Genomic DNA, 20,779 nt, shown 5'->3' on the forward strand with positions numbered 1-20,779 from the left:
GTCGGGGGAGGGGGACTGAGGACGAGGCTTTGACGGACGCCCGCTCCGGAGAGCTCCCAGCCTGGCTGCTCCCGTGACCCTGCAGCTTGCCATCCATCCCACCTACAGGTTCCCCGTTTTATGCAGAGTCATGATTTTGGAGGATGGCTCTCAAAAGAGATGGGTGTCCAGGGCGTGATGGGGAGGAGGAGGTATAACTAAAGGATGACAGCCCCTTCCCTCCGTGAGGAAGAAGGTGAGCTTGTCCACTGCATCAGTTGACAGTTGCTTGGTAGAGAGTTCGGTGATGGGCGTGTTCCTCCCGACAGATTGGAGCACCCCTAGAAAATGCAGTGTTAACCTTGGATGTGATGGCAGATGGTGACGTGCTTCAGGAAGCTTTCCTGCCGAATCATCACGTGTTTCTGGATTTTCTTTTGTCTCGGCAGTTTGGTGACTCTTATTCGACATCCATCTGAGTTAATGAACGTTCCTCTTCATCAACAACAAAACAAATGCACAGCGTTAGTGAAAAACAAGACCGCCGCCGCCGCCACGACTCTGCAGCTCACCTACCCCCTGTTCACTGCGAATGCCTGCTCCTCTGGAGGGGGCACCAGCCTCTCTCAGACTCAGGTGCAGAAAGTGGCTTTGTTGAGTGACCTTAACCTCTTTACTTAGGTTCTTTCATTGATTTTCTTAACTTTTTCAAATAGATAGCATTTGTGGCTTAGTTGGTTGGAGTGTCATTCCATCCAGCCAAAGGTGGCGGGTTCAGTTCCTGGTCAGGGCAGTTTCAATCCCCCGTTGGGGCATGAGTGGGAGTGACGGATTGATGTTCCTCTCTCACATCGATGCTTCTCTCTCTAAAATTTAATACAAAAAGGAAAACATAAAATTGAGAGCATTTATGTGGTTAGAGAAATTTTTTTTTATTTTCAAAAAGTGTTACAGATCTCGTCACCACTGTAATAAAATTACTGTGATGGAAGCATAACCTGTGTCTCAATGTAGCCACATTAACAAATTGGTTAGGGAATTTTCAAAAGTCCTCTGTGACCTAAGCTCTTCATGTTGCATGTTAATAGCTTTGACGTCACTGCTGTTACTGCGTTGTATTTGTACAGGAAAGAGAAGGCGCATAGTGATCAAGTTCCCGTTGCTTCATCTTTTCCAGAGTTCTAATAACTCCTGTTCTATACTTGAGGCTGCCAAACATCAGGATATTGGATTGCCGAGAGCATTTTCTTTCTGTTATCAACAAGAAATTGAATCCACAAAGCAGACTTTAGGTAGTAGAAACAAAGCTTTGCCTGAGCAGGTTTGGATTAAAGTGGGAGGTAAGCCACCAAGTGGAAGGGAGCAGGTACTTCCGTCTGACCTTTGCCCTCCTGTCCTTGTGGTCTTTCGAGGGGGCGGTGGTTTATGAACATGACCAGTCTTGGAAGTGTCTGTATCTCAGGGCTTCCATCTTCCCCTAGTCCAGTGATGGCGAACCTATGACACGAGAACTCATTTTTGGGTTGATTTTTCTTTGTTAAATGGCATTTAAATATATAAAACAAATATCAAAAATATAAGTCTTTGTTTTACTATGGTTGCAAATATCAAAAAATTTCTATATGTGACACGGCACCAGAGTTAAATTAGGGTTTTTCAAAATGCTGACACGCCGAGCTCAAAAGGTTCGCCATCACTGCCCTAGTCACCTCACTTTCAGCATTTGCCTGAATTACAGGCATCATACTTACACTTGGTATGGAAACATTGAGTTCGGGCTGCCTGTTCTTAATAGTAAATACCCTAACACAAAAATGATAGACTTATATAGAGTTTCAGTTACCTTCAAGTCACCAAAGCACATAGGCTTGTTTGTTTTTATTTTCCTTGTGAGTAAGGCAAGGCCTGAAATATGCTAGAAGCTTTAGGAGACAGTCCGTGGGTGGGCAGAGGTCTGAGTTGGAGGCAAGGAGCCATAAGGTGATGTAGAAACAGACACGGCTGAAGGCAACTCTGCTTTTCTCAAACGTTAACTCTCACCCCTTTCTCCCTGGAAACAAATTGGTTTGCAGGTTACCCACCACAATAACACAGCTGGCACTAAGCTTTCCGAGAGCTATGAACACCAGATGGGGTGGAGGGCTACTGCTTTCTCCCGTGGCAATAACTAATTTTTTCCTTGTTTTTATGACAAAAAAGTATATGTTAACATTTGTCAGGTGTGAAGGTTAAGATTGAAATAGCTCCTGTACTGATTACTCAGCTTAAGGAATAAAACATTACCAATGCCTGTGAATTCCCTCTGTCCAATATTCTGAAATGTGATTCTTTTGAATGTGGCTTTATGTGGCTTCTCAGGATGCACGTCACCACACACACCAGTTAGGTGTCTGCTGTTCTTTGTCTGGTGGAAACATGACGTATTTCTGTAGCTCTGATGTGATTGCTCCTCAGGTGGGAAGAATCACTTGTAAGGTGAGGGTGAGTTGAATCTTAAACCACTTAGCTTTTGTCCTCTTCTGAGAAATGCAGTTGTCATATTAGAGCTAGTGGCCCATTAAAAGGGGATTAATTAGAGGAAATATTTTAATATTGCTATTTGTGTTTTCTCTATAATAGAAGTGTCAGAGATGAAAGAAAATTAGTAAAATGTGTATGAAAATCTTCCTCCTGTCAGTCTGGGGTGCACCACGGGACCCAGAGTCAAGTCCCCACCCACCCACATGCGCCTCAACATCACGCAAGACCCAGACCCGGCCACCCCCTCCCTCATTGGGCTAGATCCAGACCCAGCCAGTCTCACCCTTGTCAAGCCCCGCTGGGTGGGGGGCAAGGCCTCAGGTCCCCTGGCCCGGTGCCGGGCAGGGGGCATGGCCTGAGGTCCCCTGTCAAGGCCTGCCTGGTGGGGGCACAGCCTGAGGTCCCCTGTCAACCCCCACAGGGGTGGGGGCGTGCAGCCTCAGGTCCCTGCTGATTGCTCCTTAAGGCTTGTTATGGGAACTCTCCTCAGCTGGGGGTGCAGCCATCTTTGTGGCGGAGGGACGGTCAATTTGCATATTCCCTCTTTATTATATAGGATAATTCCAGCTTTTTCCCCCACTCTGAATATCAGAAAAATCAAATAAATTCTTGGTTGTTCATAGATGGCAGTTAACGCCTGTTGATTAATAAGGCGGGGGGTTGGCAGGGATATACTGATTAACACTCAGCATGTTGTAATTTAGAGGTCTGTGCCTAGTTTTGTGTTTGGAACTAGGAGCTTGGAGCTGGCTGCTCACACAGAGTTGCCTTCGTGTCCAGCTCGTCCTCTTCAGGTCTCTGTGCTCCTTCCCCATTAATGTTTATGTCTTGGATTGAAGATGCCAAAAATGTATTCAGCATTACTGGAGATAAGTTAAAAATAAATAATTAAAGTACCACTTTTTTCTTCTTTTGCAAAGAAGAAGCGCTGTGCAAACAAGCGATAAATAAGAGGAATCGGAGTAGGATACGTCAGTTGGACACCAGTGTGGAGCGAAGAGCCCTTGGAGAGATTCAGAATGTGGGTGAAGGTGCCACCACCGCCCCGGGCTCCTGGCAGTCTGCAGAGTCATCACAGTCTCATCTTGGGGAGCAGTCCCAGAGCGCCCCGGGCGGAAGGTCACAGCGCAGGGAAAGGCACAACCGCATGGAGAGGGACAGAAGGTAATGTGTGTACGCGGGACCGAGCTTTGGAGCATCTGTGGACACTTAGCTTAGACACATTAGTAATAACGGCACCTTGCCGTAAAAACGAGTAGCCGTGTTTGTGTTCAAAGGGGGGGAAGTTCGCACGAGTAAATGTGGACTTTGCTCTGCTGGGTGGATTGGGGTCCCCAACACCCCCAGACCATCCTGATTGATTAGAAAAGACATGGAAAAATTTGAGAAGGTGGGGGGATGAGGGCGGGGCCTCCCAAGGGCTCTTCGCAGGGGAGCACTTCACTCCCCAGCCCTGAGTTCTTGGATGTGTGAAAGCTGTCAGCAGACTCCATGCTCGAGATTGTTTGGGGACCAGTCCTTTGGGCGTCCCCTGTCCAGCACACAGTCAGGCTCCAGACCCAGAAGGAAAGCCTGTGTTTCATGGAAACCACATTGTTTGTATAAACCGCTTAGGCCAGTGGTTCTCAACCTTCTGGCCCTTTAAATACAGTTCCTCATGTTGTGACCCAATCATAAAATTATTTTCGTTGCTACTTCATAACTGTAATGTTGCTACTGTTATGAATCGTAATGTAAACATCTGATACGCAGGATGGTCTTAGGCGACCCCTGTGAAAGGGTCGTTCAACCGCCAAAGGGGTCGCGACCCACAGGTTGAGAACCACTGACTTAGGCACAGGGAGCCTCTCTTAACTCACAATGGTGGGAAATCTGAAGTTCCCAGGTGCCAGCCAGGCCAGCCTCATGGGCATGCCTTCCTTCCTGAGGGTGGGTGGCCTGCCGGCAGTTCCCCTGCAGCCCTTGTCACCAGTATGTCCTGGTTCCTTTAAGAATGTTGGGGAAGGAGGGGGTTAAAACTGTTAAGTCGTTTTGTCTCTACATATATTTGCAGATTCTGTGTAGAATCGGGGTGGTTAGTGTTTCTCTCTTACAGCTGGGATTTTACATGGTATTTTCTAACACAGAGTTAGTTAACTGAGTCATTCATTGAGCACGCGGGCCAGTTTTTGTTGTAGGCTCAGGAGGTGCAGCCTGGACCAAGACGAAGCCCCATGGTGGGGCTGAGGCAGGTTACCCCTCTAAGGCAGGGATGGGGACCTTGTTTCTGCCCAGGGCCATTTGGATATTTGTAACATCATTCTCGGGCCAGACAAGATTATCAGCTTAAAAATTAGCTGCTACATTTGATCAAACATTTATCTCACCCCTAATGCCTTGACAGGGTCAAACCAAATGATTTTGAGGGCATGATACGGTCTGAGGGCCGGGTTTCCCCACCCCTGCTCTAAAGGGATACAGTTAAGCCAGCCAGATCCCATGGACTGGGATGCACACACACCCTTGAGCTCACCAGGTGACAGAGCTTCTTTCCTCTGGCATTTATTTAGAGGACATTCAACTGAGCACCTGCTCTGGGAAAACCCTCACATGTTCACAGTGGAAGTTTCTGTTCTCAATGCCATGTCCTAGTGTAACAGCCTTCCTTCCGCCAGCTCTTTCCATCCTGTCCTGAGCTTCCGTCTATAAGAGTTACTGTCTACCACGTAGGTTTACGTTAAAATTAAACAAGCTGATGAGGGGTGGAGAGCACCGCTAAGCGCCAGCTGTGTTCACAAGGCCCGTGACATCCTGCGTGCTCAGCAGGAGACCAGGACCAGGGCCGTGCCCTGTGCATTGTTTAGTGTCAGCTTAGGTCGGACTCCGCACGTCACTAGCCATATGTGTGCAAGTTACAGATGGCCTAGTCGTGACTCCAGCTGTGATTTGATTGGTCTCTAAGGCGGCCAGGTTTCCGGATATTAACAGGCTGGTGTCTGTGGCCCTTTTTGAAACAGGTACCTTGACGAAGTGAGGCTGGGATCTTCGTCCTGGGCACACAGCGGGCAGCTTACTAACTTGAGGGAGAGGGTGACCTGCCCAATAAATAACACGACACTTAGCTTCCAGTTTCAGAGGTTTGGGTCTGTCGTTGGTCTAGCCCAGTGGTCGGCAAACCGCGGCTCACGAGCCACATGCGGCTCTTTGGCCCCTTAATGTGGCTCTTCCACAAAATACCATGTGCGGGTGCACATACAGTGCGATTGAAACTTCGTGGCCCATGCACAGAAGTCGGTTTTCGGCCTGGGTGAGTCTATTTTGAAGAAGTGGCGTTAGAAGTAAGTGGGGGTACGTTCGCTGAGGTCGACCCCTCAGATTGAGGACATTTTAGCAAAGGCCAGCTTAGGAGTACCCTAATTAAGTTAATAACAATGTACCTACCTATATAGTTTAAGTTTAAAAAATTTGGCTCTCAAAAGAAATTTCAATCGTTGTACTGTTATTTGGCTCTGTTGACTAATGAGTTTGCCGACCACTGGTCTAGAGTCTAGACCAGCCGTGGGCAAACTACGGCCTGCTGGCCGGATCCGGCCCGTTTGAAATGAATAAAACTAAAAAAAAAAAAAGACCGTACCCTTTTATGTAATGATGTTTACTTTGAATTTATATTAGTTCACACAAACACTCCATCCATGCTTTTGTTCCGGCCCTCCGGTCCAGTTTAAGAACCCATTGTGGCCCTCGAGTCAAAAAGTTTGCCCACCCCTGGTCTAGACCCTTGAATCTGGCCCCTGAGAAGTAAATAGGGAAGCTCCCCGAGGAGGGTGCCCAGGGCAGGAGTGGCCTAGGGAAGGGCCTGGGTGAGGGCAGTCAAGAGCACCAGGTCCTGGGGGGACAGGCCTCTGCCCGTGCACTTGCTGCCAGGCCCCTGAGCTCTGACTCTTCAAGTGACGCACACATTTGCTCAGCTCTGTGTTTGCTTCAGATTCTCTGTGTTGCTTTGGATTTTGCTGTAGGCGCAGAATCCGCATTTGCTGTGATGAGTTGAATCTTTTGGTCCCGTTCTGCAACGCCGAGACAGATAAGGCCACGACCCTGCAGTGGACCACTGCGTTCCTAAAGTACATTCAGGAGCGCCATGGAGATTCTCTTAAGAAGGTGAGTATTGTCCGGCTGGCATGGCTCCGTGGTTGAGCATCGACCTATGAACCAGGATGTCACAGTTCGATTCCTGGTCAGGGCACATGCCCGAGTTGTGGGCTCAAACCCCAGTGTGGGGTGTGCAGGAGGCAGCCGATCAGTGATTCTCTCTCATCATTGATGTTTTTATCTCTCCCTCTCCCTCCTTCTCTGAAATCAATAAAAATATATTAAATTAAAAAAGGTGAGTATTGAGGCCAGGTGAGTTTTAGGAGTTTGTCAGCTTATCATTGTTCTTATGTGTCCTTTTCCCTGAAGATCCCAAACTGTCCTCTGTGTCCTGGAATCAGACGTTACAGAGTCATTGTGAGCAAGAGCTCTGCTCGTGGCGTGTGCTCGTCACTGAGTAAAGTGGCCTCCGCCTGGCCTGCTCACTCCATGATAGTGGAGATGACGGGGTCGCCCTCGAGACAGGCTGAGCACCTGCTGTGTGTGGTGGATTGGACTGGGCGAGGGGGGCTTTCAGAGACTGGAGGAGGGAGTGGTTTTGCCCTCAGGAAACCCAAAGGGATAAAGCAAAGGGCAGATAAATGTCAAGTAAATGGTTTGGACTTCAGTGCCTCCAAAGGCAGAAAGAGAGACACTTGTGTGGGTTGGGTGACTGGGTGACCTGGGGCTCGGGCCAGCACGTCCTTGACCATCTGTTGGGTTCCCAGTGAGTGAATGAGCTGGGGTCCCATAGGACCGAATGCTTGGTGTGGTTTTTGTCCGCCCCTTCCTTGGCTCAGAGGAGAGAACACAGGTGGTGTCAGCTGTGGCTTCTGTGTTCCTCCGGACACCAGGGCTCCCATGTTGGCTGCAGAGCTAGCGGTCAGGCTGACTGGTGGGGAGGCTTTAGTGAAGTGAGCCGCAGCATGAGTCTGATTGGAGAACCAAGCTGAGGTTGGTGTGATAAACATGGAACCTTTTTGAAAAGAGCCTCATGTCCTGGCTGGGGCTTAGTTGGAGCGTCGTCCTGTACACCAATAGCTTGTGGGTTTGATTCCTGGTCAGGGCACATACCTAGTTTTCAGGTTTGATTCCTGGTCAGGGTGTGTACAGGAGGCAGCTGGTTGATGTTTCTCACAATGATGTTTCTCTCTCTCCCCTACCCCCTTCCTCTCTTAAAAAAAAAATCTATGAAAACATCCTTGGGTGAGGATTTAAAAAAAAAAAAAAGAGCCTCCTGTGTCCAGATGCTGGACGCTGCAAGCGTGGCCGGGCCGTGCTGAGTTGCTCTGCTTCCCTTGTCTGCGTCGTGTGAGCTTCATATTTCATCTCTGTCCTGGTTCTCATTGTCTATTTAATTGCATTTCCAAGCAGTGCTTATGTTGGATTCCCTCTAGCAGCGGTTCTCAACCTGTGGGTCGCGACCCCTTTGGAACGGTATTTAAAGGGCCAGAAGGTTGAGAACCACTGCCCTAACGGATCATTTGTGGTTGTCATGCAGTTGCTCTTTAACACTATTTGTTAGGGGTAGACCGTGGGGTTATTTGAATAAAATAAAGCTTTTACACTTTTTAAATGATTTAATCTTTGGCTCTGTGTACCTATTAGAAAATTATTGATAGAACTCATTCAAGTATGATGAAGGCATTACAACAGCAAAAACCTTGTTAAATATACACACACTCTCAGATTGATTTATAGGTATTATATTTTATGGACAGTATGCATCCTGGGCAATTCTGAAATTTAATTATATTGAATTTGTAGATTGTTTCTGCATCAGATCATAGGAACATCAAGAAACAGGCCGGAGTGACGCCAGTTAGCAACTGGGGGGAATTAGGAGGCAAACAGCCTAACCCAGTGATGGCGAACCTTTTGAGCTCGGCGTGTCAGCATTTTGAAAAACCCTAACTTAACTCTGGTGCCGTGTCACATATAGAAATTTTTTGATATTTGCAACCATAGTAAAACAAAGATGTATATTTTTGATATTTATTTTATATATTTAAATGCCATTTAACACATTGCGTACCGCATAGAAATCTCTAAGACATACGCCAGGGACCGCACGTTTTTGGGCAAACTGCACGTTATTTAAATCATCATAATGCACTTTAGGTGTTGTTTTTCAATAATTATAACATTTTTATTTACAAAAACAATTAAAGTTCCTAGTACTTTTTTAACGTATGGTACTGCGTAAAACATTTTCCTCTATGAAGAGGGACCAAACAAAATTTACATAAGTATCTAGATTCGCTCCTTTTTCCATGGGCGTGAAAAACAAGACCACTCGTGAGTGGTCCTTAACAGATGGCGCGCGAAACACGAGAAAACTCCTGAGCTGTACGAAATGTGTTAACAAAGAAAAATCAACCAAAAAAATGAGTTCGCGTGTCACCTCTGACACACGTGTCATAGGTTCGCCATCACTGGCCTAAACACACGTGGGCCTCACTGTTTCTCAGTAACTCACCCTCCTACTTGCATGAATGTCTTTGTTCTCAGAATACGATGCATGAGAGTCTGAAGTAATTTTCCTGAGTTATCTTAGTACACGTGGAATTCCACAAACCTTTCCTGCTCCAGCCAGACTTCTGCTCAGTCATACTTTAAATATATGGAGACCCCGCTGGCCTGTGGGCGGCGTCCCCAGCATCTCAAAGAGGGGACACTGCCATGCGGGCCCTGCCGCAGCGCGCGTCTGAGGCCAGGTGTCCACAGCCTCGAGGGGTCAGGCCGGAGTGGCACGCTGTGATTGACGCTTTGCTGTGTGAGGAGCCTGGACTCTGGGAAGGAGAGGTCCGGGGGGGAGTGAAGGTAAAGACCCTGGTTGAGGGCCGCAGAGCCGCTCACCGAGACTGCTGGGCGCTGCGGTGGGAGCCAGAGGCCCGTGCTCGCTGTGATGTGGGCGTGCTGGAGGAGGGATTGGGGAGCACTCGGGGTTCTGGCTTGAGCTGCTGGGTGGACAGGGAGAAACAGGGTGGGCGGGCAGAACCCATGGTCTTTCCCAGACTGTTTAGTGCCCAGGACGACAGGCGAGTCTGCATGGGCCGTGGGTCCTTGTCAGCGAGTGGGTGCTTGGCTTTGTCACTTTTCTGATGAGCCTGCTGCATAGCAGATGCCTGTGCACATCACCAGCCTCACTCACATTTGCTAGGTGACTTCAAAGACAACTGCAGGCGTGACCCTTCTCCGCTGAATGTCTGCTCGTGTGTCCTAATGCTCCTTCCTCCCCAGGCCATTGTCATGCCTCCCACATTGATTGTAGTTCTCTGATGTCTAATAGTCACATGTCCCCAAACTGCTTTTAAAATGATTCAGCTGTGTTTTTTCCCTGAACCAGTGACCAGCCATGGGGTTTGCATTTCATTATATTCTGCGGCCTCTAACTGGGGGTCCCTCCATTAGTTATTGTGGCATCCAGGTGTCAGAAGAATTCTGCACTTAGATGGCTCACTTTATTATTTATTTACTTATGGCAGTTTAAAATTCGATGCAACCTCAAACTTGAATGACAAGAATAGGACTGAGAGCCCCTCGTATACCCTCCTGGCTTCGCCCAGAGCTGCCAGCTATTGGCGTGTTGCCCCATTTGCTCCATTCTGTGCAGAATCTGTATTTTGCTGAACCTTTGATAGTGAGTTGCAGGCGCAAGGCCGCTTTGCACCTGGCCTTCTGTGTGTGTTTCAGCGAGAACACGTGGTCAGAGACAGGACTTTATACCGACACTGTTACCAGTAGTTCAGGGGCAACATTCACACTGCACCTGTTGTCCCGGGGTGTCCCCACTCAGAATCCAGTCCAAGGTCACAGGGCTCCCCAGACTGTCATTCATCCCTGCCTCTCTGCTGTGCCCTTTCTGGTTCCACCTGAAGTCGGGGGACGGGACAGCTCTGCCAGATGGTCACTGTCCTTCAGAAACTGCTTGGGATTAGGGGCAGAGGTGCTGTTACTTGTCCCATAGTTACTCCCCTGCGAGAACTGGGCCCATGTCCCCCACCAGCAACTATCCCTCTCCTTGCTGCTCAGCTGCACCGCTCAAAGGAATTGCCTGTCCCATCTCCTTTCTCCAACTGCCTTTGACTGCCTAGTGCCTGTTTAGCCAGTGATGGGTTAAAGGTGATTGTGCTGACCTGACCTTGACCTCCGCCGCCAGTCCCCAGGTCACCACCCTCCCTGGTGTTCCTGCTTCTCTTGAGGCACCTTCTCCCCTCCCTCCTTCTATAACGCTACCCTCTGCCCCCCATTCAAACAGCCTGGGAGCGGAGCGGCTGGGGATCTCACCATTGGTGCACAGGGGTCACTGATCCCTGTGTTCAGTGAGTGCACATGACCCCTCCCTCATCCCCTCCAACAGGACCCCCGCTCCCAGGGAAGGAGAGTGGCCGCCCGGCTTGGTGGGCTGGCACTGTGTGGGGAGACCCTCCTGGGGAGTACTTCACAGCTTTGTGCTGATGAGCTCGTTCCTCCCTCGTTCTTTCGTCACTCCTGCTCCTTTGTCCCTCATCCCAGTGTCCTGGCTCTGCTGTGGGTCTTCCCAGAGCACCGGCTCCTGGTCTGTTCTGGCCTCTTGGATTGGGAACAGGAGAGTCAGTAGGAATGTGTTTTCTATCATAATTTGCTTTTATGTGAATTATTTTTAAACCGTACCTCTCTTTCTTTCTTTCCTTCTTTGTAAGTTTAGATTTTCTGGTGCTTGAGTTGCAAGCTGACTTCATTTACTTTCAGCCTTTCTCCCCTCTTGGTCAGTGAATATAGAGCAGACCGGTCTCCGTGCTCCTTGGAAAACACCCCCAGCATAGGGCAGTGACGGGGAACCTTTTGAGCTCGGCGTGTCAGCATTTTGGAAAACCCTAACTTAACTCTAGTGCCGTGTCACATATAGAAATTTTTTGATATTTGCAACCATAGTAAAACAAAGATGTATATTTTTGATATTTATTTTATATATTTAAATGCCATTTAACAAAGAAAAATCAACCAAAAAAATGAGTTCGCGTGTCACCTCTGACACGCGTGTCATAGGTTCGCCATCACTGGCCTAGGATAATGCCTCATCGTCTCCAAGTATCTCTGATGTCCTTGGTTTGTCTCTTCGCATGAACCCTGCAAAGGAGGGTTTTCATTTTCCACAGATTTTCATTCTTCCTGTCTGTTTCTCACAATGTGATCAATGAAGATGGTTGTATAGAAAGTAGTTTTGAGGTTTATTGAGACTACCATGTGACCTCTCCTGTGGTCAATTTAAAAATATATATATCTTTATTGATTTCAGAGAAGAAGGGAGAGGGAGAGAGAGCTATAGAAACATCAGTGATGAGAAAGAATCATGGATCGGCTGCCTTCTGCATGCCCATACTGGGGATTGAGCTTGCAACCCGGGCATGTGCCCTTGACCGGAATTGAACCCGGGACCCTTCAGTGCGCAGGCCGATGCTCTATCCACTGAGCCAAACCGGCTAGGGCTGTGGTCAATTTTTTATGGTTCTGTGGTCACTTGGAAAGAACATGCACCCTTCATTGGGTGAATTTCCTTGTTTGTTAAGTCAAGATTATGAATTGTGATTTTGTCCCCTCTGGTCCCCAGAGGCCTGTGTGACATCTCCCACTGAGATCGGATTTGTCATCCCCTTGAATTCTGTTTGTGTCACACAGTTCAGAGCTCTGTTAGGCCCTCACATTCCTTGTTCTGTCTACTTCGTGTGTGGCTGTTGTATCAATTCGAAGACCCTTCATGTGTCTTTAACCCTTTGTCTCTACTGACATGAGTTCTTACTCGGAACTTCCTGGTGTCATTTCCTGACATGTAATTAGAACACCTCCTTCCTCTTAAGAAGTACAGTTTTTGTTATTGGCATTCTCATATTTACAAATATAATGTGAATATCAACTTTGGCCAGACGTCATGTCAAGGTGTTCTGATAAATTGTAAAAATCCCTTAAAACTCAGCCTTTTTACTTGTTTGGTTGAAAACATGCTAATTGAGAGAGCAGAATGACAGTGACTAGCTGACTTTCAGCTCAGCTGAGGAGGGTTAAGGAGGCCCCTGTCTCACTGTTTCACAGTCACCCCAACTCCCAGGGACTTGGTCCCCCGGGACCCTGGGAGAGTCCAGATGGAGCATGGCTCAACCCACTTCTGGCAAAATACTAAAATTAAAGATGTGCCCGGGGTTAGCCTCATGTGCGAAGATGGCTTAGAAAATCTCTCCAAGTACCTTTTTTCCATCTGAGAAATGGCTGTTTTGTTTCTGACTTCTATTTAGTTTTTTAAAAAAATATGTTTTTATTGATTTCAGAGAGAGAGAGAAGAGGAGGGAAGGAGGGAGGGAGGGAGAGAGAGGGAGAGAGAGAGAGAGAAACATTGATATGAGAAACATAGATTGGTTGCGTCCTCCATGCACCCTGACTGGGGAGTGAACCTTCAACCTAGGCATGTGCCCTGACCAGGAATTGAACTGGCAACTTTTCAGTGCACAGGATGTCACACCAGCCAGGGCTTTTTTGGTTATTTTAAAAGCTAAATTCTAGCCCTGGCCGGGTAGCTCTGTTGGTTGGAGCATCATCCCAATGCACCCAAGGTTGTGGCTTAATCCCTGGTTGGGGCACATACGGGAATCAACCAATGAATGCATGGATGAGTGGAACAACAAATCCATGTTTCTTCCACTCACCCATCTCCCTTCCTCTCTCTGAAATCAATTTCTTTAAAAAGGTAAATTCTACCCTTTCAAATATAGACAGATATTTTTTACTTGGGCTTTGGGTATCAGAACATAGGGAATTATCAAAATGTGGTTTGTCTTAAGTTGCATTAAAACCTTACAAAGTTTAGAGTATATTTATATACAGATATGCTTCTGAGCGAAGCTGCACATGGCAGGGTCCTTGGTCATAACACCACTGAGACTGCAGTCCAGTGGAGCGCCCACCACTCCAGACGACTGGGGTCAGCCAGTGCCCACAGAGTGCTGCCACTTACCTTCCTGGCATGAATGAACTATGCCCTACTACAGCCAGCAAACAAAAGACAAACCTGAATCAAAGGACCTGGCAAGACACTTCTCCAAAGAGGCCATGCAGATGGCCAGTAAGCACATGAAAACATGCTCAATATCACTGCTCATCAGAGAGATGCAAATACAATGAGATATCACCTCACACTCATCGGTTGTGGCTACAGAAAAAACCCCCAACAAAGCAAAAAAATAAACAAGCAGGTGTTGGTGAAGATGTGGAGAAATTGGAGCCCTTGGGATTGCTGGTGGGATTGTAAATTGGTGCAGCCAGAGGGGGAACCAAGATGGCAGCATAGGTAAACACCAGTACTCGCCACCTCTCACAACCACATCAAAATTATAACTAATGTAGAAATGCAGAATAGCCATCATTCAGAACCGCCTGAAATCTGGCTGAATGGAAGTCCTGCAACTAGAGAAGTAAAGAGGAAAGCACATTGAGCCTGGTAGGAGGGCAGAGGTGCAGAATGGGCTGGTCTGACACCCACAAGTGGCGTGTTTTTAATTGGGAAGGGTATCTCCAAGGCCTCCCATGAGAAGCAGGGGGTCCCAGCCCCACACCAGACCCCCAGCCCAGGGTTCCAGAGTTGGGAAGAGAAGTCCCCATAACTTCGGGCTGTAAAAACAGGAAGGGATTGTGGCTGAGTGACAATCCTGCTGGAGACCCAGGTATTCCTCTTAAAGGGCATGCACACAAACTTACATGGTTCTGCTTCCTCTGAGCTCCAAGGGTGGGGGACCCAGACACATACAGGGAGAAACTGGACTGTTTAGCATTGGGCAGGAGCTCAGGGGCGGCTTTCTCCCAGATGGTGCTTGTAGGGGTCATTGTTCCTGTGCTGGGACCTCCCCTGTTGCAGAGCTGACTGGCAGCCACATATGAGTTTCCATCAGCCTTGGCCCACACTGTTTGCTCCACCCTGGTGATTCCCTGAGACCCTGCCCCATCCAATTTGCAGCCCCACCCAAGCTGTTTGCAGTGGCTTTTCCATATGAATGGTCTGTCCTGGCTCAGGCTTCAGACTTTACTAAAATCTCTCAAACAAGCAGCAGCTGGCATGAAATCTATCAATAAAAGGCCTAAGACCTGGCACCAGCACCAGCCTGCCTTGCTTCACAGCTGGGCCTTGCCTGAGCTCTTCCTAGTTCAGCCACCTGCAGATCTCTCTAGCTTCTGCAGGATGACTGCAGGCAGTGGCCAACTTTGCACCCCTGGGAGGCCCCAGAGCCAGTGCACCCAGTAGACAGCTTCAGACCACACCAAAGTGATGAATAGCAACTCTACATCCACAAGTAACACAGTCAAGGGGCAGACTCAGTGAGCACCAAAGCCCCACTGAAGCAAGTCCTGCTCCAGTGGGGTGTCTTCCTGCACAGCAGCTCTTCCATTGTAGACACAGTTGGTCATCATAGCCAATTGGCCTGGAAGTCAGCTCCTCCCAGTGACGCCAACAGAAATCAAGGCTCAACTGCAACAAGACTGCATACAACCCACAGGGGCGCACCTAGAGTGCCCAGTTCAGGTGACTGGGGGGGCTGAGCCACTGGGCCCTACAGGACACCTAATCCACAAAGCCATTCTACTAATCCCAGGAGACATAGCAGCTCTACCTAATACATAGGAACACAGGGAAGCAGCCAAAATGCGGAGACAAACATATCACAAATGAAAGAAATGGAAGCAAGCAAACTATTAGATACAGAGTTCATAAAAATGGTTATAAGGTTGCTCAAGGATCTTAATGAGAGCTTCAAGGGACTTAGATTTTCAAGGATCTTAGTGAAAAAGGACCAGTCAGAAATTAAGCATACACTAACTGAAATAAATAATAATTTACAGGGAATCAACAGTAGAGTAGAAGATTCTGAGAATCAAATCAACCATTTGAAATATGAGGAAGCAAAAAACAACCAATCAGAGGAGCAAAAAGAATCCAAAAATATGAAGATAGTATAAGGAGCCTTTGGGACAACTTCAAGCATACCAACACTTGCATTATGGGGGTGCCAGAAAGAGAAGAGAGAGCAAGATATTTAAAACCTATTTGAAGAGAACTTCCCCTACCTGATGAAAGAAATAGACTTACAAGTCCAGGAAGTGCAGAGAGTCCTAAACAAGGAACCCAAAGAGGCCCCACACCAAGACACATCATAATTAAAATGCCAAGGGTTAAAGACAAAGAGAAAATCTTAAAAGCAGCAAGAGAAAAGCAGTTCCTTCAAGGGAGTGCCCATATGACTGTCAGCTGATTTCTCAAAAAAAACTTGCAGGCCAGAAGGGGAGTGGCAAGAAATATTAAAGTGATGAATAGCAAGGACCTACAACCAAGATTACCCAACAAAGCTATCGTTTAGAATTGAGGTCAGATAAAAAGCTTCACAGACCAGAAAAAGCTAAAAGTTCATCTCCACCAAACCAGTATTACATGAAATGTTGAAGGGTATTCTTTAAGAAAAGAAGAAAGGAAAAGAAAAAGATAAAAAATATGAACAATAAAATGGTAATATATACATATCTATCAACAATTGAATCTAAAAAAATAAGGAATCTAATGAACAAAATAGAATCAGAGGTATGGAAACATGGAACAGACTGACGAATCTTAGAGGAAAGGGGTGAGTGGAGTATGGGAAGAGATTAACCGAAGATCTTATATGTGTATGCATTACCTATGGACACAAACAATAGGGTGGAGAAGGCCTAGTGTGGGGTAGGAACTGGGTGGAGGGGAGAAATGGCGGGGTCGGGGGGCGAAGGGGAGGACATCTGTAATACTCTAAACTGTAAAGATGAAAAAAATAAATATGGTGTGTCCTCAAAAGGTTAAACATAGAACTACCGCCAAAACCGGTTTGGCTCAGTGGATAGAGCGTCGGCCTGCGGACTGAAGGGTCCTGGGTTCGATTCCGGTCGAGGGCATGTGCCTGGGTTGCGGGCACATCCCCAGTAGGAGATGTGCAGGAGGCGGCTGATCGATGTTTCTCTCTCATCGATGTTTCTGGCTCTCTATCTCTCTCCCTTCCTCTCTGTAAAAAATCAATAAAATATATTTAAAAAAAAACAAAACAAAAACAAAAAAAAAAACATAGAACTACCATAAGATCAAGCAATTTTACTTCTAGGTATTTACCCCAAAGAATTGAAAACAGGAACCCAAATGGATACTTGTATGAAAATGTTCACAACAGCATCATTCACAACGGGCAAAATGTGCTCTATCCACACAAAGCACTGTTACTCAGCCATAAAAATGAAGGAAGTCCTAACAACTGCAACATGGAGGGACCTGGAGGACATATAAGTAACATCAGCCAGTCACAGAAGGACAAGTCCTGTGATTCCACTTACATGAGGGCCTAGAGGAGTCACATTCACAGAGACAGAGGTAGATGCTGGGGCTGGGGGGTGAGTGTTTAATGGGGGCAGAGTGTCAGTTTGGCATCTTGGAAATAGATGGAGGGGATGGTAACACAACAGTGCGAATGTGCTTAATGGCAGTGAATTGTACACTTACAAATGGTTAAAATGGTAAACTTCCTGCTGTATATATTTTACCACAATAAAAAATATATAAACCCAGATTTAATGAAGAATGCTGTACTTTAAAAAAAAAAAAGACGTATGGAAATGTATATGGTTATACAACAGTGTGGATATATTTCATGCATCTGAGTCACACACTTACAAATGGTTAGAACGGTGAAGTTCCTGCTAAATATATTTTACCACAGTAAAACAACAAATGCAAATGTGGTTGCTTTTAAACCATAAGAGGGTCTTAGAGTCTGACCAGGTATTGTGAGAAGCTGTTGGAAAATTAAATAAAAGTAAATGTCAGTGTAACTTATGAGAAAAGTGTTTAAATCCCTATTTTTATCATACAGACCCCTAGCAAGATGTGACGTAAGTTTGGGAACCAGTGACCCAGGTACATGCCCTTGACCGGAATGGAACCCAGAGCTTTCTGGTGCTCGGGCTGACGCTCTAACCACTGACCCACGTTGGCCAGGGCTAACTGTATATTTTGAAGTAGGTTAGCACTTACTTTCAACCTTTTGTGTTTTCGAAGACAGCAATTTTCATGTCTATGGATTGGTACACTAATGATCTTTTCTCAACTGTAGGAATTTGAGAGTGTGTTTTGCGGTAAAACTGGCAGGAGGCTAAAGTTGACCAGACCAGACTCCCTGGCGACGTGTCCCGCGCAGGAGAGTCTGCAGAGCAGCCCTGCCATGGAGATCAAGTGAGCGGACTGGACACTGGTTCCTGGAAGCAGGCGGCCTCTGCCCGGCCATGGGCGTGTCCAAGCCCTGGAGCTCTGCGCCAACCGTCAACTCTCAAGGGACATGACTCAAGTTGGAACTCCAGTGGGAACTTTGAAAGCACATTTTGTAAAAATATTTATCTAGAACAAAATATAAAACAAAATATTCGTCCATTACTGTCCTCTTAGACCATTGGGATGCAGACACTGTGACAATTAGTAATTTTTCAATTATCTGTCTGATTCCATCATGTTTTCTTAACATGATAACTTAAAAAATGAACACCCTTTGTAATTTCTTTAGTCTTACAGGGTACACTGCTTTTTACTTATTTCCTTTACATTTAAAAACGCCCCCTTAGCAATTGGAAAAGTCAAAATGTTCTTCACTAGAAGTAGTTTGGAAATTCATTTCATTTGTTTATCGCCTCCCCTTGCAACGACTTCCAGTCACATGGACTGCATTGCAGAATTTTGCTAGAAAACTTCCAAAGACATCTTTAAAGCTCTTTTGGGTCCATAGATAGATGTTGTCACGGTGGGCTGCTTTGGTGACCTCACTTTCACACTGAGAGTCAGTACTTTATGTAATAAACTATTGTTTAGAACTGAGTTTTTCAAACGAGTGGCTTTATTTATGACAACAGGCTTAGTGCAATACAAAGTCACTGTCAATAAATACTGTTGGTCAGAGACAGTTAACAGTTTTACACAAAAGAAGCAGGTAGGTCAGACGAGACCTTGGTGTGGAGGGTACCGTATGTGAAATCCTTTATTTTTGGTTACACTGTGGTCAGTCATGAATTTGAATTTATCATTTTATTGGGATTATATCTTAGTGTACACAAATGCCATGTAAACAAGTTGCTGAATTTTCTCGTGGGCTTGAACACACTGCACTCCCTGTCCCTCCTGCTGGTGCCACACAGGGCTTGTGTCCAAGGTCCGACATTGCAGCCACGTGGGCCGCTGTACACCCACAAGAGAGGACTCCCCAGCGGCTGGAGGATGCTCGCGGGGACCAGGAGTCCAGGCGCCACCACCGAGGATGCGGGGCCTCGCTGGGCGTCCCGCACGGTGTGTTGCTCTCTCCTTAGTAATGGACACTGCTGACCCCGGTGTCCCTCCAGAGTCCACTGCTTCAATGGTGTCACGCTCACTTCCTAGGTTGTGTTTTAGGAGCTTCTAGGACCTGACTTTTCGCCGCCGCCGCCCATCACAGCTCCTTGGCAAGCCGAGGTGTCACAGATGCCGGGGGTCCCCTGAGCACCAACAGCACCAGGAAGGCCAGCGTCTCCGGGCAGCCCGGGCTCACCGTGGGCGCCATCTTGGCCGTCTTTGCCCACACCAGGCACACCTGGGGGTCCTTGAGACAGAGAAGGAAGATGAGTAGATCTGGAGTGAGACCGAGCCGCAGCGGGACTTCCCGTCCACCTGCAGCCTCCCCACACTCTGTTACTGGCTTGTCTCCGAACCCTGGGAGCCCAGGGAGGAGAGCCCAGGCCCGGAGAACCGCAGGGCAGAGCCCCTGCGTGGGGCTGGGGCGGGGCGGGTGGCGAGGCAGGAGCAGTGTCTGGGTCTTGTCTGGAGTGTGGCAGCTCCGACTCCACACGGAGCGCTTTGGTGTGGTGGGAGGAGTGCGTGGTGGGGAGGGATGGACGGGGGAGCCAACAAAGACTCCCACCGAGGGGGCCCCTGACTGGGGAGAAGCCAGGAGCCTGGGGTGTGGCCAGGAGAGGAGATGGGGGGGTGGGTTGGGGAGGCCCTGCCCCCCTGTGGTGTGGACTCCCAGGATGTGAGTGCAGATGACAATGACCCCAAACAGTCCCCCAGAAGGCTGGGGTGGGGTGTGGTGGGGCTGGCCTTCGCTGAGTACAGCTCTTATATTTGACATTAAAATTTAAACATTCAGGGGAAAATTTTTAATTCAGGGTACTTGTGGGTCCATTAAGAGAAAATTCTGTTAGAATTTAAGTGAAATGGATACTAGGTGGCTTTAGTCAAACACTTTAACCAAGTCTGCTTAACTAAAGGGGAGCAGGAGGCCCTGTACTGGCAAACCGTTCACGTATTGAAGTGGTTGTCAGATGGTCGCGAACCTCGCCTCAAAAGCTTCGCCCGAGAAAGCAACTCCTTCATCAGACCTGAGACACTGCCACCCAGTGCTGCCCACACAGTGAGAGAATTGGGAAAAGGTGCCAAGACACAAAAGTGGTTAAAGACACTGGCCCTGTACCTTGGAGCCCCTGGTCTCCGTCGGGCCCGTCCAGACCCACGCCGGCCGCGCCTTTGTCTCCTCGATCCCCCTGGCTTCCTATCAGAGGGATTTGACAGAAGCAGGTGTTGAGACTGCAGAAGGCTTCGGGGTGGCGTTGCCAGCCACCTGGCACCCATGGCCAGCTCTCTAGTCCACACAGCACCCACAAGGCTCCGACACGGGGGCCCGGCTGTGTGACCGCCCACACCCAGTGGCCATTTCTGACGGTGTTGGTTTTGTTCCGTACTTATGCACATGGCCCACAAGTTGTGCACAGGTGTTTCAAATGTCCCTCTAATCGTGGGGTCCTGGCCACCCGCCTCCCACGAGCTCTGGTCGTTGCGACACCGAGGTCAGCAGGAGGCCTGCTTGTCGGCCTGCGCTCTATGTGAAGCTCCGCTCCTGATGCAGTGACCCTTGCAGACAGCATGGGAGAGGAGCCTTCGCCTGGGAGAGGAGACCAACTCCAGCTCCCTCCGTGGGTGTCAGGGAGCCTTCCAATCCCGTCACCTCTACATTAGTGAGCAGTATGGGCCAGGTGAGGAGTGTGCGGCCAGGTGAGGAGTGGGCGGCCAGGTGAGGAGTGTGAGGCCAGGTGAGGAGTGTGCGGCCAGGTGAGGAGTGTG

At 48.0% G+C, this 20,779-nt stretch overlaps 2 protein-coding genes across 7 annotated transcripts in view; one reads left to right on the forward strand and one right to left on the reverse strand.

The window, feature by feature from the left end:
• Positions 1-132: 132 nt before the first annotated feature.
• TCFL5 (transcription factor-like 5 (basic helix-loop-helix)) lies at positions 133-18,508 on the forward strand. Of its 6 annotated transcripts, XR_001360483.1 has the most exons (8): positions 144-235; positions 429-615; positions 1,157-1,319; positions 3,420-3,663; positions 6,495-6,636; positions 16,755-17,017; positions 17,517-17,661; positions 17,757-17,849. XR_001360483.1 is itself a non-coding variant. In XM_014532784.1 (6 exons), the coding sequence occupies exons 2-6, from the start codon at positions 463-465 to the stop codon at positions 7,285-7,287; spliced, it is 1,050 nt and encodes a 349-aa protein (XP_014388270.1). In that variant the 5' UTR covers positions 133-235; positions 429-462; the 3' UTR covers positions 7,288-7,676. The 6 variants fall into 6 exon arrangements, 4 of the variants coding, with proteins under 4 accessions (XP_014388270.1, XP_014388269.1, XP_014388271.1 ...); XR_001360484.1 differs by lacking the exon at positions 16,755-17,017 and having other exon boundaries at positions 145-235; XM_014532784.1 differs by lacking the exons at positions 16,755-17,017; positions 17,517-17,661; positions 17,757-17,849 and adding an exon at positions 6,937-7,676 and having other exon boundaries at positions 133-235; positions 3,423-3,663.
• Positions 18,506-20,779, reverse strand: part of COL9A3 (collagen, type IX, alpha 3) — a 23,239-nt gene continuing 20,965 nt past the window's right edge. Inside the window, exons 31-32 of the mRNA XM_005885575.2 lie at positions 20,133-20,210; positions 18,506-19,262 (exon numbers count right to left, since the gene is read on the reverse strand). Of these exons, the coding sequence (XP_005885637.1) occupies positions 19,072-19,262; positions 20,133-20,210 (269 nt within the window). The 3' untranslated portion in view covers positions 18,506-19,071. The remainder of the gene's footprint in view (positions 19,263-20,132; positions 20,211-20,779) is intronic.

The sequence above is a fragment of the Myotis brandtii genome, unplaced genomic scaffold, assembly GCF_000412655.1.
Source record: "Myotis brandtii unplaced genomic scaffold, ASM41265v1 scaffold915, whole genome shotgun sequence".
Lineage (NCBI taxonomy): Eukaryota > Metazoa > Chordata > Mammalia > Chiroptera > Vespertilionidae > Myotis > Myotis brandtii.

What these genes read in the sequence shown, in the direction of transcription:
- TCFL5 (XM_014532783.1), top strand. Translation starts at nt 463, where the DNA reads ATGAACGTTCCTCTTCATCAACAACAAAACAAATGCACAGCGTTAGTG. An exon ending in CGCATGGAGAGGGACAGAAG is followed by an intron (nt 3,664 to 6,494) that starts GTAATGTGTGTA and finishes ATTTTGCTGTAG; the next exon opens with GCGCAGAATCCGCATTTGCT. An exon ending in ATGGAGATTCTCTTAAGAAG is followed by an intron (nt 6,637 to 6,936) that starts GTGAGTATTGTC and finishes TTTTCCCTGAAG; the next exon opens with ATCCCAAACTGTCCTCTGTG.